This window comes from Salvelinus alpinus, chromosome 7 (genome assembly GCF_045679555.1).
Source record: "Salvelinus alpinus chromosome 7, SLU_Salpinus.1, whole genome shotgun sequence".
NCBI lineage: Eukaryota > Metazoa > Chordata > Actinopteri > Salmoniformes > Salmonidae > Salvelinus > Salvelinus alpinus.
Window position 1 is genome coordinate 55,054,436 of NC_092092.1, and position 15,531 is coordinate 55,069,966.

General features: G+C 44.7%; 1 protein-coding gene across 3 annotated transcripts; it reads left to right on the plus strand.

Annotated features, from left to right (window-relative positions):
* The first annotated feature begins 1,515 nt into the window (after positions 1-1,515).
* On the plus strand, positions 1,516-14,287 carry LOC139581236 (protocadherin-10-like). Of its 3 annotated transcripts, none has more exons than XM_071410791.1 (5): positions 1,516-4,583; positions 5,618-5,676; positions 6,056-6,162; positions 10,845-11,002; positions 12,883-14,287. In XM_071410791.1, the coding sequence occupies exons 1-5, from the start codon at positions 2,082-2,084 to the stop codon at positions 12,934-12,936; spliced, it is 2,880 nt and encodes a 959-aa protein (XP_071266892.1). In that variant the 5' UTR covers positions 1,516-2,081; the 3' UTR covers positions 12,937-14,287. The 3 variants fall into 3 exon arrangements, with proteins under 3 accessions (XP_071266892.1, XP_071266890.1, XP_071266891.1); XM_071410789.1 differs by having other exon boundaries at positions 10,845-11,225; positions 12,883-13,467; XM_071410790.1 differs by having other exon boundaries at positions 1,947-4,418; positions 10,845-11,225; positions 12,883-13,467.
* The last annotated feature ends 1,244 nt before the right edge of the window (positions 14,288-15,531 follow it).

Sequence of the window (15,531 nt, forward strand, 5' to 3'; positions counted from 1 at the left end):
CTTGGTCTCTGGCAGCCTGAACAGGGTCCCCCTCTTATCACCTGTGTTCATCAGTCCATGCCCACTGGAATGGCTCTGGGTGGAATCAGCCCACAGGCACAGATCTAGGATCAGCTTACCCTGCCACATTCCTAACCTTAAAACATAGGGGAGAGAAATACAAAAATGAGCTCAGATCAGTGTCCAGGGGCAACTTTACCCCACTCCAAACACTGACCAAGTCATTAACTGTTTTTCAGTACAATCCTTAGAAACACAGACCTCTGAGGACCAGGCAATGAATACTTTTATATGACATATTTATGAGGGCTTTATATGAGAGGGAGAGGGAGAGAGAGAGAGAGAGAGAGAGAGAGAGAGAGAGAGAGAGAGAGAGAGAGAGACCCCCATAGACTGCCAGCAATCTATCAAGTCCTTTCAAATCGGTGATAGCAAATAAAAACACACAGGAAAAGGCTGTTGTGTAAGAGTATTGGGATGAATTCATTTTATTTAATTAGAAGTAAAAGTACATCCAGAATAGTAACCAATGCCTCACAATATGTGATGCGTCATCAGTGTACCACTCACCACAATGGGCACTCTAAAGTTAGATCTCAGACATAGCACTCCATTCAGTCCATCCAGGCCGGTGCACATACTCCCCTCTATAACATTAACATGTGGCCTTGTTCCTTTTTTTTCATTAGATTAGATTAGATTTCAATAGAATTCCTACATTGATCATCTAATAATGCACTACACTTTAGATCAAGCATGTGCACTATTCCAGGCCAGTTTCCACTTAAGTTACAATATATTTGTCTTGTGTATGAATCACTTTCTTTTGTATGTCTTGCCTGTGAATGTGCGTTTTGGTACTGTCTGACGTCACGGACAGCTCCTGTGATGTGGGATCTTTTTCATCCAGCTTTATCAGCACATCGTAACAAAGGAAACAACACACAAAAATGAAAATAAGATATGTGTAACCTATGTCATACTAGGCGAGATTTGAACCGGTGAACTGTATTTGATGTTTCTCTCTTGGCCGCTAGGGGACGTGTAAGGTCTGTGGTTTACACCTTGTGTCGATAGAGGCTCAGAAATATTGCAAACAAGTATCCCTGTTTAGTGTGAGCGCAGTTAAAAAGGAGTAGGCTGTTGGCTGCATGAGGAATACTCACACTGTGGAGCGTACACGCCTCATCAGAATATACGTGATTGACTCATATCTGGCCTATTCATCTCGCATTTCCATACATTATCCTCAAACAAATAGTCTACACATCAATCAATGACAATCATGTAATTAATTATTGTGTTACGTTTTCCTAAAAAACAAGAAATGGTGCGTTGTGGTTTAGTTAAAAACAATAAAACCCCAAACTTCCTCCCCTCTTTCAAATGTATCTTCCTCGTTAGGTATTCAGCTCGAACCAGCAACTAGGCGGGGAGCGTCACATCACATAGAGCGCTGTCCACTGTTAACAGACGTCCCAAACGTCCAATGAGGAGTGATCTCTGCTGGTGCCCGAAGATCCCGTTGGCTGGTAGAGTAGGTGCGCTGCGGAAAAAGCGAATAGTTGAGTGAACAGCATTCAGTTGTCGGAGAGGAGACCGCAGCAGTGTGTGCGCTATAAGGAGCAGATATCACGGAGAGAGAGAGAGAGAGAGAAAGTCAGACAACAGTGTCTGTTTGTGAATAGGCATAATTAGAAAAAGCTCATGACAAAATGCATCGATTACGTGCATGATACGGATTATGATGTTTTAAAATTGATATATGCATTTAGAGTAATCTCCTCATCACTTAAATAGCACTGCGCATCATTGGAATGTGCACTGCTGCCATAAACGGACGCATCTGAAGTAGCCCAGAGCTTGTTGATTTGGCAGTGAAGACAGGGTTTTGGGTGTAATCAGACCTGCATTAACCATCACAAAGATGGTCCACGGTTGACGGGACTACTAAAATACCATTTTTTTTCTCCCAAAGCCTTATACATTTTGGGGACTTTCCTTGGACTAATGGTAATGGGAATTGACGCGTTAAATAAAAAAGGATAAGATTTTTTCCAAAGTACACTTGTTCTTTGGCGATGATTGTGCTATTCCTTCTTCTGTGTATTACAAATGGAGTGGTCTCACAGATACGCTACTCTGTGCCAGAGGAGGCGGATCACGGCACGTTCGTAGGGAATATCGCCGAGGACCTTGGACTGGACATGACCAAAATCGCCTCGCGGCGCTTCCAGGTGGTGCCTAGCTCGCGGACGCCGTACCTGGAAGTGAACATGGAGAACGGGATTCTGTTCGTCAACGAAAGAATTGACCGGGAGCAGATCTGCAAGCAGAGTGCCAGCTGCCTATTACACCTTGAAGTGTTTCTGGAGAACCCACTCGAGCTGTTCCGCGTGGAGATAGAGGTCGTGGATATCAATGACAATCCGCCCAGCTTCCCCGAGACCGACATCACCGTGGAGATTTCAGAGAGCGCTACCCCCGGTACCCGGTTCCCTCTTGAGAGTGCATTCGATCCGGACGTGGGCTCCAACGCGCTGCGCACATACGACATCACCACCAATAACTACTTCTACCTGGATGTGCAGACGCAGACCGACGGGAACAAATTCGCAGAGCTGGTGCTGGAGAAGCCGCTGGACAGGGAGCAGCAGGCGGCCCACAGGTACGTGCTAACTGCGGTAGACGGGGGGCAGCCTCCACGGACAGGCACTGCTCTGCTGGTGGTCAAAGTGCTGGATTCTAACGACAACGTGCCCGTGTTTGACCAGCCGGTGTATTCGGTGAGCCTTCAGGAGAACGCACCGGTGGGGACCCTCGTTATCCAACTGAACGCCACCGACTTGGACGAGGGGCAGAACGGGGAGATAGTGTATTCATTCAGCAACCACATCTCCAGCCGCGTCAAGGATCTGTTCGCCATAGACGCGCGCACTGGACGAATCGAGGTGTGCGGCGAGGTGGATTTTGAAGAGAGCAGCTTATATCAAATATTCGTTCAGGCGAAAGATCTTGGACCCAATGCCGTGGCTGCACACTGTAAAGTTCTGGTGAAAGTGACAGACGTAAATGATAATGCTCCTGATATCACCTTTAGCACCGTGACTGAGTCGGTGAGCGAGAGGGCAGCCACAGGAACCGTTATAGCCCTGCTGAGCGTGACGGACAAAGATGCCGAGGAAAACGGAAAGATTCATGTTGAAATCCTCGGTGATGTCCCGTTCAAACTCAAACCCTCCTTTAGGAACTATTTCACCATTGTAACAGACGGACCTCTAAATAGGGAGAATGCTGACTCTTATTCAGTGACTGTAGTTGCCAAGGATACAGGGAGCCCTTCCCTCGCAACCAGTAAATCAATCAAAGTGCAAGTGTCGGATGAAAATGACAATGCCCCAACGTTTACGCAGCCCATATATGATGTGTATGTGACTGAAAATAATGTGCCAGGAGCTTATATCCACGCTGTGACAGCTTTGGACCCAGACGTTGGACAGAACGCTCTAATTAGTTACTCCATAATGGATTGTGATATTCAGGGTATGTCTGTGAAAACATATGTGTCAATCAACGAGGAAACGGGCTACCTTTACGCACTCAGATCATTCGATTACGAGCAGCTTAAAGACTTCACTTTCACGGTTCAGGCGAAAGATGCAGGTAGCCCCGAGCTCTCCTCGAACGCCACGGTCAAAGTGATCATCGTAGACCAGAATGACAACCCTCCCTCAGTCATTGCTCCTCTGGGTAAAAATGGCACTGCGAGAGAGCCGCTGCCCCGCTCCGCTGAGCCTGGCTACCTGGTGACCCGTATCGTCGCCATGGACGCAGATGACGGCGAGAACGCACGGCTCTCCTACAGCATCCAGAGGGGGAACGAGAACGGCATGTTCCGTATGGACTGGAGGACAGGAGAGCTGCGCACTGCCCGGCGCGTCTCAACCAAGCGGGACCCGAACCAGATGTATGACCTGTTGATAGAGGTGAGGGACCACGGCCAGCCACCCCTCTCCTCCACCGCCAGTGTGTTCGTGGTGCTGGTGGACAGCGTGGTGGAGGACCACCGGGAGAGGGGCACCGCCAAGTCCAAGGAGACCACTCTGGACCTCACCCTCATCCTCATCATCGCCCTGGGCTCTGTCTCCTTCATCTTCCTCCTGGCTATGATCGTGCTGGCCGTGCGCTGCCAGAAGGACAAAAAGCTAAATATCTACACGTGCCTCACCAGTGATTGTTGCCTCGGGTGCGCCACATGCTGCAGCAGGCATGCGCGAGCCCGCAAGAAAAAGCTCAGCAAGTCTGATATCATGCTGGTGCAGAGTGCCAACGTCACCGGTGCCGGTACAGCCCAAGTGCCCGTGGAAGAGTCCGGGAGCTTCGGCTCTCACCACCAAAACCAGAACTATTGCTACCAGGTATGTCTGACACCGGAGTCTGCCAAAACCGACCTCATGTTCCTAAAGCCGTGTAGCCCATCTAGGAGCACAGACACGGAACACAACCCGTGCGGGGCCATAGTGACAGGGTACACTGACCAGCAACCCGACATCATATCAAACGGCAGCATTTTATCAAGCGAGGTAAGAGTCCTCTCATACCTTCGAACCCCAAAAACCCACAGCATGTAATTGCTATCAGTATATTGCATATAGATTGAGATAACCGCAAACATATGCTTGTTTAAAAACATCCTCACTGCTGCTATTAGTATGTAGATAAAATGTCATAAAAAATAAGATGCATTACGCATTGCCAGGGAAGTTAATTAATTAAGCATCCCTAAAATTGACGATAACTTCCTGTATGTTGCATCACCCCATTGTTTAAACAGAGTCCTCTACAAATATGTTTGTTATTTTCCATAATACATAATCCTGCATATCCTGCAATTAATTTCCGGAACGGCAATTCAACCGAACATGATTGCTAGTTGCTGACATGTTGCGGTTGGCAGTCCTGCGGGAGATAGATTATCATTGCAATAGTAATGATTGCATGTTTATGTTCTGCTCAGAAGTGATTTTGAAGTAGGCTGGATTTGGAATAAGATAAGCATAAATGAGGCTAATATATGGGCGCCTTGAAGGCTGGTGTGTGTGTTTGTTTCTGTGTTTCTGTTGTCTGCGCAATGACCATGTCCCTTGTCAGAACACACACATTACGCACACCAGTCACGATCGTGCTGAGTCGCACTAAAACAAAGATCTGTCTATAGTTGCGGCAGCCTGAATAGGTGCACCACTTAATTTTCTCCCTGGCAGTAGGTATTAGTAGGTATCTATCTATGCTCTCGGGTAGGAGGCCTAAAACGGCACCTCTCAAAATATAGGCCTAGATGAGAACATCACTTCAAATCTAACGTCAAATATCAATAAGATATCATATATCTTATATATCATATATATATATAATATATACCTCTGATTCAGAGGGGTTGGGTTAAATGCGGAAGACGCATTTCAGTTGAATGCATTCAGTTGTACAATTGACTAGGTACCCCCCTTCCCTTTACCAGATTTAATTAGTGTTATTTTGTGTTCTCATGAACATCCTATTTTGATGATCAAATACCAACACGTCCCAAACACAGGAATGTCCCGCCTATCTCTTTCAGACCAAACATCAGCGAGCCGAACTCAGTTACCTGGTGGACAGACCTCGGCGTGTGAACAGGTAAGGAGCACGAGCACGCACACCTGGTGCCCTGCGAGTGATGTGATTGAGAGTGTTGTTTAGAGTGGCCATTCAATGCCAGAGGGGAGGGACTCTACAAACCACAAGCATGCCAACAAGACTCAATACCTAGGAATGGTTTTCTTTCTGGCGCTGCCCACCTGTGAATACACTCCCAATCAATTATGATGACAATGAAGTGCAGGATAATGAATTATGATGACGATGAAGATTGTGATATTGACATTGCGTCATTTTTTGGTCAACTTTTTATTTTGTATTATTTTTTACATACGTTTGAAAATAAATGAGGCCCACCACTATCTTCAATACACTTCAGTCTTCAATGTTCTTTATTCTTCCCCTATTCTGTGCCCAGTTCGGCTTTCCAAGAAGCGGATCTCGTTAGCTCTAAAGACAGTGGTCACGGTGACAGCGAACAGGGCGACAGTGACCATGACGCCACCAATCGAGGTCACTCTACGGGTAAGTTCATCCACCACTGTCCCCTTGTTAGTTCTTGGCTGGTTGTGCGGCTTGTTGCTCTCTCGTCATCCAGCTCCTGTGGCTGCCGTTTCTCTGTCATCACCACTGCTCTCTTCCCATTGTGGTGCTGAAATGTAAGCGACTCATTATGAGCTGCACGAATATCGGCTGCTTTCAGAGTTCCAGACTAGTCGTGCCATCCTCATTCTCTCCATCTCAAATGTTGAAAATGTGCTTAGGACTTATAAAATATTGCCTATAGTGTTTTTCTAACTCTTCTGGTTTATACAACTATAACAGTGGGCTGTTTTTTGTATATTTTAGTCTCCTGTGAATGTGCATTCGCTCTCCTGGCTGTAGCTCAATCTCGTTAATGTTTTGAGACAATGACGTTCTGCTGAATTTAAGCCTGTTGTTAGTAAAAATGCAAGGTCGTTAATGAGGGTGGGTCCGCTGCTAGGGACCACATGACGGAAACGTGACGGAATTCATAACGAGGACCGGTAGGCTTGTCATTGGGCGGTGCGGTCTGGTGTGGGAACGGGACCAAATAAGTTGCGGTCGCAGACAAACAAACGATTGATTAATTGACTGCGCTGGGTGCTGCCGCCCGCCCTAGGCCCGTACCACCGCACTGACCGCATTCCTGATTGCCCGTCAGCTTTTATCTGCTCTACCTAAAGGATCACATACCGGGTTTTTACAATCGGTCTTCTCAGCTATGAATTCCGTTATCTCTTCATTAATCCGTGTGATTGCTTTGGTCCAGCCGCGTCTGTGTGTGTGTGTGTCAATGCCTATGGTTTTTTAGATAGCAACATGGTCAGCCCAGAGGGTGAACCCACATCATGCGAAATGAGCCATGTCTAGAAATAACAATGCCACTATTGTAAGCCTGTGGATATACACAGACGTTTAACAAAAGGCATTTATTTAGGTGGTTGATTTCTACATACGTTTTAGCCATATTAGATGCTACAGGCTAGTATTAGCTTCTTCGATACAGAGACTACAGGAGCTATACTTCCTTGTTCATAGAACCCTTATTTACTTCATGGAGGGCTTGACCAGACTCCTAATGCTAAGTGTTGACTCCATGGTGTGGTATTGAGTGGACTTTGCTGTCTTTGCGTTTGACTTTGAGTATCCTTGTATGGCAATAGGCTACTGTTGCTTTGTTATGGAATTATCAGAGAGCTTAATGTCTTTAAAGAGATTAATTGCTGTGCATTTAGTCTTTGTTTGATTAGGATAATTGATAGCGTGGCTTAGCATCGTCTGCTTGCACAACTCTTGGAAATCACTGCGCTTATTTGATAAGTGATAATTGAGTTTGCTGACATGTCAAAACCTCATGGTTTTTCTTAATGACATGTTTCATTTTCCATGAAACATTCCCAAATGTAATGAGGACAGGGTGAACCATAGGGTAACTATAGCACTGTGATTGTCATTGAAAATGGTGATCATTTAGGTGAATATAGGTTTGTTGATATTGGATGGAATAAGTAGAGTACTCTTCTGGTATCAGAGATGACATAGCTTATCTTATATAGACTGTTATTATGGAAACATTGTCACCATACTGTTTTGGAACTTTGGAATTTACATTCCTTCCCACCTCAATATCCCCCTCTCCATCTTTCCCCCTCCCCATTCCCCCAGTTGCCGTGGCGAATCCCTCCTTAGGCCTGCGGTTCACGTTATCGCTGTGGTAACAGCTCGCTGATCAGTAATTCATTTTCAGACCTCTGCATACCAATTACCAAATGAAGGTTATTATCAAGACTGCTGTTTGCCCTGCGCGAGAGCCATGCAGAATCAGAAGATAGAGACGTACACAATAAAGTAGGGGGTCAGTGCATTTACAGTCTCTCTCCCTTGAACAATCTTCATTTCTCTCTCTCTCTCTCTCTTTCTCTCTCTCTCTCTCTCTCTCTCTCTCTCTCTCTCTCTCTCTCTCTCTCTCTCTCTCTCTCTCTCTCTCTCTCTCTCTCTCTCTCTCTCTCTCTCTCTCTCTCTCTCTCTCTCTCTCTCTCTCTCTCTCTCTCTCTCTCTCTCTCTCTCTCTCTCTCTCTCTCTGAATAAGGGAGAGACGTGTTGACACAGTGCTTTCAGTGCATATTAAAGTCAGACTGATGTACTATATAGCCTTCGACTGGGGCTGTAATTCTTTTCTCATGTTTGATCGGTAAAATCGTTAAAGTACTACGGCCCAGAAATAATGTGGATATTCATTCACATCTTTTAATAAACCTTCAGCTTTATGATGACAGGTCAATTCGATACACAGTGGTGTTTTTCCTTTCGTAGTTTTTTTCTTCTGAAGATACACCTAATGTGCCTCAGGGAACATCTAATCTGCTAAAATGTCAAGAAATATCAAAAAGTCTTGATCTGGCTTTGTAGCGGAGACGCTTCCCTCGGAGTGTGTGTGTGTATGTGTGTGTGTGTGTGTGTGTGTGTGTGTGTGTGCCTTATCACTTCTCCAGACTCTAAATGCCAGAGCACGGGCCCTATTTAAAATGCAAACGAAATTCATATTCAAAAGCCTCGTCGTGTGATTGTTGGATATGGAAATATGTTCAGTATCCAGGGTCACAGGTTATTGTTACATTGCTTTGGTGATTATCTAAAGAAGTGCAGGTACCACTGAAATGAGTGGTAAATGTATGGTAGAAAACACAGCCACACTATTTGGATAGTGCATCTGTAGATCCTCTACAGGTGGTCATACTATCAACAAACTATCTGTTGATAAGCAACTGCTGGCTAAGGTTAGGATTAGGGTTAGGCTAAGAATAAGGGTTATGGTGACATTTAGGGTTAGGATAAGGGTTAAAGTCAGGGTTAGTAGATAGTTAGTTGAAATGTTACTGATAGTCTGTAGATAGTCTGTAGAGCATCTACAGATGGACTATCCAAATAAAGTGTTACCGAAACCACTCATTGATCTATTGCGTATGGAGTCTCTATTAGTAGATACATAATGTCATAGGTCAAACTTAACTTTCTGTGCTGACACTCAACGTGATGGTGTATTTATGGTGTTTGTTAATATTTAATAACAAACTCTCTCGTTAGGAACCTCTGCGTTTTCCCAAGAGGTTAACGACGCCGAGCCAAATTAATCCTCTTTGTAACAGCAAATTCTTCCTATGCTGACCCGTGGAAACACACACACGCACGAACACACACACACACACACACACACACACACACACACACACACACACACACACACACACACACACACACACACACACACACACACACACACACACACACACACACACACACACACACACACACACACACACACACACACACACAGCAGTCTGAAGCTTAATCAGTCTATATCATAGGATTATCTGAGGATACTGTTGGTGAGCAGTTTGGGTTTTACTCAGACACACACAACAAAGGACTTACAGTATGTTTGACTTAAAAACGTAGACTAAACCATGGACTACGACTGATACAGATTAAGTTTGGAAAAACCCTGGTTTTGCTTAATCCCAAAATATTAGTATCTATCCGAATTGAATCATACATTGATTTGATTTGTTATTCACGGGCTTTTAATTTAGTTTATTAATTCGACCATTTTTAAAAAACAAGCACACAAAAAACTTAAAAGCCATACATTCACATTTATAAAATCATCGAGGATAACACACAATAAAGTCGGGGACTTATTTCCATTGTGGTCCTCTTAATGGGCTCACTTGCACATTCATGAAGAATAACCTCAGAATGAACGTCCTCTTTGACAGAATGCTGATGGACTCTGGTTTATTTCAACAGTTGTTGATCTTGCAATCATTCATTTGATGTAATTGCATGGCCAGTTTGAAAGGATGTGAATAACCGAGGAAATCCAATCATTTTGAGCCCGTGGTTTCCATGATCCAATAGCTTGGTCACAATAAGCTCTGAGAGTGTAGTAGTGTGGTGTTAATGGTTATAAACACGTCTCTCACTCAGCGTGACCAGTCAGACCTGCTGAGAGATCACAGAGAGAGAGACTACCATAGAGGGACAGGAAAATACTATCCCTTTACTGATCTCTCAACCTCCAACCTCAGCCAATGATTCAATGAATTTAGCCTGTTTCTCTATTTCCAAATGGCAAAAAAATTCTAATAAATACAATACACATCGTACATAATACATGAATACGCATCCCTCTTAGAACTTGAAGTATCATGTATTGCATGTACAACTTTACTGTGTATTTTAGAAGTCTTGGTTGGTTTTGACAAAGGGCTGTTTTTGCTTGAATCTCTCTAGTGTATCGGTAGAAAGACGCGGGTAGAAAGACCTTCTGACCTTTCCCTGTGCATGCTGGGCTTCCTAGGGTGTTTTTGCTGTGCAGCGAGGCTGAGAGTTTATCTCTCACCACGTACACTGCTGTTTCATTAGATGGGGGCTGGCTTTGATCTCATATGGTGAAAGAGAGAACCATGTGACGAGGAATAAGATATCTGAGTCTACACCCGCATGCGCACACACACACATACACACACACACACACAGCAGCTTGTGTTTGTGTGTGTGTGCTTGTTTCTCCTGCTTCCTTTTTACCTTGTTTGAATATGAACGGAGTGTGCCCTTTATGACCACTATCTCTCCACTCTCCCTCCTTCCCCCCTCTTCTTCTGTCCTCCCTCACTTCCCAGGCGCTGATCTCTTCTCTAACTGCACAGAGGAGTGCAAGGCTCTGGGCCACTCCGACCGCTGCTGGATGCCCTCCTTCGTGCCCTCCGACGGGCGCCAGGCGGCAGACTACCGCAGCAACCTGCACGTGCCAGGCATGGACTCCGTGCCCGACACTGAGGTATTTGAAAGCCAAGAGCAAACGGGCGATAAGTCATTCTCCACCTTTGGCAAAGAGACGCCCCTCAGCCACCTCTACCAAAACCACTACCAAAACCACCACAAAAACCACCTCCACCTCAGCCACCACCATGCCACCCACGCCAACCAAGCCACGCTAGAGAGGAAAGAGTTTGAGGCGCTTCTGTCTAGCACGCGAGCGCCTTACAAACCTGCCTATTTGAGTGAGTATCCGATTTGCACGGCAGCTCTGTAGCTAACCCGCTCTACTCTCTCAACCAACCGAACCTGATCTGACGATTGATTGACTTGAACAATACAACAAAAAAAAAATCTAATTACATTGTTCCCCCATTGGCTCGAAGTGCCATGAAATTATTTCAAGTCCACTGACCCATCTAATTCACCCCCCTTGTCAGACTTGAACTAGCTCTCTCTCTTCCTTTCACACATCCTCATTATCACTCTCTCTATCTGTGACGATCTTATCCTCCGTCACAGTTTTCCATATCAATTCAATCCCTCCTTCCACCACCAGCAGCCCCATCTATGTGCCTTTTGAATTAAATGTGCCATGATCAATTAGAGTACAGTTTGGGATCCATAAGAGCGCTTTGACATCGCTGAGACGTTGACATGATGTATAGCTCTGTCTCATTATGGGGAGATGGATGTGTTCGCGTACAAGCTGCTTCCCTCGCTCAGAAAGGGAATGAAAAAAAAGGAGTGTTTTTAATCTGTTTAAAAGAATAGAGGCTAAGAGATTACCCTCTCGTTCGTATTCATCTGATGGTATTACTCTAGCTCCTAGGATTAAAACCGTTTTAGATAATTGAGGAAAGCAGATGGAAGAAGAGGCATATTTCCATAAGGAATTTCTGTTTCGAAACTCCCCTTTGAAAGGGCAGAAAGAGAAGCATACTCATCACTGCAATTTGGTGATAATGCTTAATTATAATTTTGTCAAGTGCCGCCTTAAGTGTTCCCCGTTTCTTTCATCTCTCTACACAACACGCTCAAAATGTTCAAACTGCTGGAGTCACGCTGTCTCACCTACTACCGCAATACACAGCCGCGGCATGCGGCAAAAGGGAAAACATTTGACAGGCATACCAGCATTTATATTTGTATCAAAGCACTACCTCTGATGAATACAGATGAGGTAGAGACTCCATAAAGATAAAGATGGCACCTTCCGCTCTGTCTAAACCCCCTCCTCCTCCTCTCTGTCTCATCAACTAAACATGGTCGTAGAGTTAATCACCACAAGACATTCCTTGTTTAGGGGATGTCTGTTAGGGGGTCTGGTAAGGGGATAACAGGTGGGAATAGGGGGGATAGTCTCATGATACTAAGAGGCTGTGTCTTTCCCTAATCTGATAAAGTAATCCGGACACACAGAGCCCTTTGTAGCCAGAGACGGCGGCCCAGGCGAGGCCCTGTGGCGGATTCCGGGTCGGTCATTACCCTAATCAAACAGAGATGACATAGACCCGCTGCTAGCTGGGGGATTGTTGAGCTGTCATGCGGAGGGGGAAAGGGGTATGGGGGGAGGGGTAGCTCTATTTTTTCCTATGTCGGCCGTGGCCCATTTTGAGTTAAGACTCATTGTTGCTATCCTAAATAAATTGGGCGTGCAATAAATTCAGAGACGCAGACCCATATTCCCACGCATTATCCATGAGTGATTTCACTGAGCGGATTGAAATGATTCTACAAGAGAACGAATGAAAGGGCTTCCTAATCTTCCTAACCTTGTTTCATTGACTGTCTTACAACACTGAGTAAATAAATGAAGGTTGCTGTAGATGCACTGTCTGTAATCCATTCTCTCTCGCAGACAAACTTGACCCCTAATCAGCATGTGTTCTCTGCTTGCAGCGAGGAAAAGGGTTTGCTAGCTCCTTTCGCGTGGACATACCAGAGACCGCATGACTTTGCGCAATCAGTCAAAACGACAAAAACTAAATAGAGCATCAAGTTCCATTTCCTTAGCTGTACCACGTCTGACTGACATTCCTCCTACGGAACACGGAACTCTGTGGACAACATTCCCTCCGGAATTCTATTGGAACACTGCCGGCCTTGGATATTACTATCTATGGGACTCTGGAGGGGTTGGAAGTGGTGGGGACGGACAGAGAGACACGGTTAGGAGAAGGACAGGCAGACAGCTCTACACGAGGACCCCACCGCTCTCAGCAGGACTGAGACAGAGTTGAAAACAGAACTAATAGAGGGGGAGGAGAACGAGGGAGGAGGAGGAGGAGAACGAGGGAGGAGGAGGAGAACAAGGGAGGAGGAGAACGAGAACGGAGGAGGAGGACGAGGGGGGAGGACGATGGAGGACGATGGAGGAGGAGGAGGCGGATCTCTCCTCTCTGATCTGTGTGTGCCTGTTTACAGCACTAATGTACATCTTTTAAGAAGAAGAGAAAAAAAACAGAAAAAATAACAACAAAAAAAGACAGGAAACGGAACAACGACGTCACAGCCCTTTAGATGTTTATACTCACAGCAGAAGCCAGTTGTACAGGAGATCTTTGTGCATTTTAAATGCAATACCACTGTTTTAGACTTGACTGTTTTTCTATTCAGTTTGTGTGGTCAGGTGTCTTCTCCTCAGATCTACAGTACTTCAACTTTATAAGGAAAGATTGTGATTTTTTTTTTAAAGTTCTGCTTTTGCTTTTTTCACAACATAGTGAGTCTGGACAGTGATGGGCTTCGCCTTTGAATTCTAAGCTGTTCAGTAGTTTATATAATGTGTGAGAAGTGTTAACTGTACTCTTTTAAAAAGCTTCAACATGAATATAAATCTATATATAAATCTATCAATATATACTTTTTCTGAAGGTATGCTATCTATTCGGTGGGTTTCCTATTGTGTGTAGACAGAGGTCCATACGCTGCTTAAAGTGCTGTAGAAGGCTTGGGAGGGTCTTACAGGTTGGCGGCGTTCTTACCATGAAAACAGAATAGCCTTATCTTTCATGTGAAACCAAGTTTTCATCCGGTTTGATTATTTAATTTTTCACCTTTGGATATTGAAAGTTGAAATTCATGTCTATAAATAAAAAAAGTGGTAATAATTTAGATTGAATTCCATGGTAATTCTGTGTTATTGTAACCAAAAAAGGGTCAATTAAAAAGAACAAAACTAAATGTGGCCAAATAATGAAAGGTGTTGTACACATGCAGTGTAAAATCTAATATACACACATACACAGTCACACCACATAAACACACCATAATGCCAACAATAAACCGAAAAATGAGAAATGTACGGTCTGTCTCATGTGGTTGATTTTCTATGATTTGGGTATAGAAACACATGTACAACATCCAATCACAGCGAAGGAAATGGCTGATATGATAACATCTACAGTAGTCCTGGTGTACATTCATTGTGTGTCAGTGTCGTTAGATAACTTCAATTCATATTTTACTCTGTAAAGTGTCACCTGTTTCATAGGATACGTTAAAGTTGTTTTCACATTCTCTAGATTTTACATGCACCCCTCTGGTGATGCATTCATTCTAGTGACTGATGCACAGTGAGGACATGTTATCATTTCCACCGTGTCTGAAAGGAGGAAGGATGCTCAGAATGAAACTCCAGATGCAGTTGTATGATTTGAATATTTTATCTTCATTTAACTTGGCAAGTCAATTAAGAACAAACTCTAATTTTCAATGGCAGCCTTGGAACAGTGGGTTAACTGCCTTGTTCAGGGGTAGAACGGCAGATTTTTACCTTGTCAGCTCGGGGATTTGTCCAACGCTCTATCCACTAGGCTACCTGCCGCCCCAGAGTACAGGCTGCAGTTCTGGAAAATCACACTTTTCAGTTGGGACACAACGTTCATTGGATTTCAGTGGAGTTCAACGCTTTGACAACCGCTACAGAGAAATCATGGAAAATATGTGTTTACTATGTTTAGCAGGGGTGGTGAGAAATGCCTACATAGGCAATACAATGATGACGAACATATTATTCCAAAATCATGGGCATTAATATAGAGTTGGTCTTTCCTTTGCTGCTATAACAGCCTACACTCTTCTGGGAAGGCTTTCCACTAGATGTTGGAACATTGCTGCGGGGACTTGCTTCCATTCAGCCACAGGAGGATTTGTGAGGTTGGGCACTGATGTTGGGCGATTAGGCCTGGCTCACAGTCGACGTTCCAATTCATCCCAAAGGTGTTCGATGGGGTTGAGGTCAGGGCTCTGTGCAGGCCAGTCAAGTTCTTCCACACCAATCTCAACAAACCATTTCTGTATGGTCCTCGCTTTGTGCACGGGGGCATTGTCATGCTGAAACAGGAAAGGGCCTTCGCCAAACCGTTGCCACAAAGTTGGAAGCACTTATCATCTAGAATATCATTGTATGCTGTAGCGTTAAGATTTCCCTCCACTGGAACTAAGGGGCATTAGTTGGCACTATGCATTGAAGCAGGTAGCGTTCTCTTGGCATCCGTCAAACCCAGATTCATCTGTCTGACTGCCAGATGGTGAAGCGTCATTCAT

Coding starts and splice junctions, on each gene's coding strand:
- LOC139581236 (XM_071410789.1), top strand. CDS start 2,082: ATGATTGTGCTATTCCTTCTTCTGTGTATTACAAATGGAGTGGTCTCA. Junction 4,584..5,617: donor GCAGCATTTTATCAAGCGAG/GTAAGAGTCCTC, acceptor TATCTCTTTCAG/ACCAAACATCAGCGAGCCGA. Junction 5,677..6,055: donor AGACCTCGGCGTGTGAACAG/GTAAGGAGCACG, acceptor TTCTGTGCCCAG/TTCGGCTTTCCAAGAAGCGG.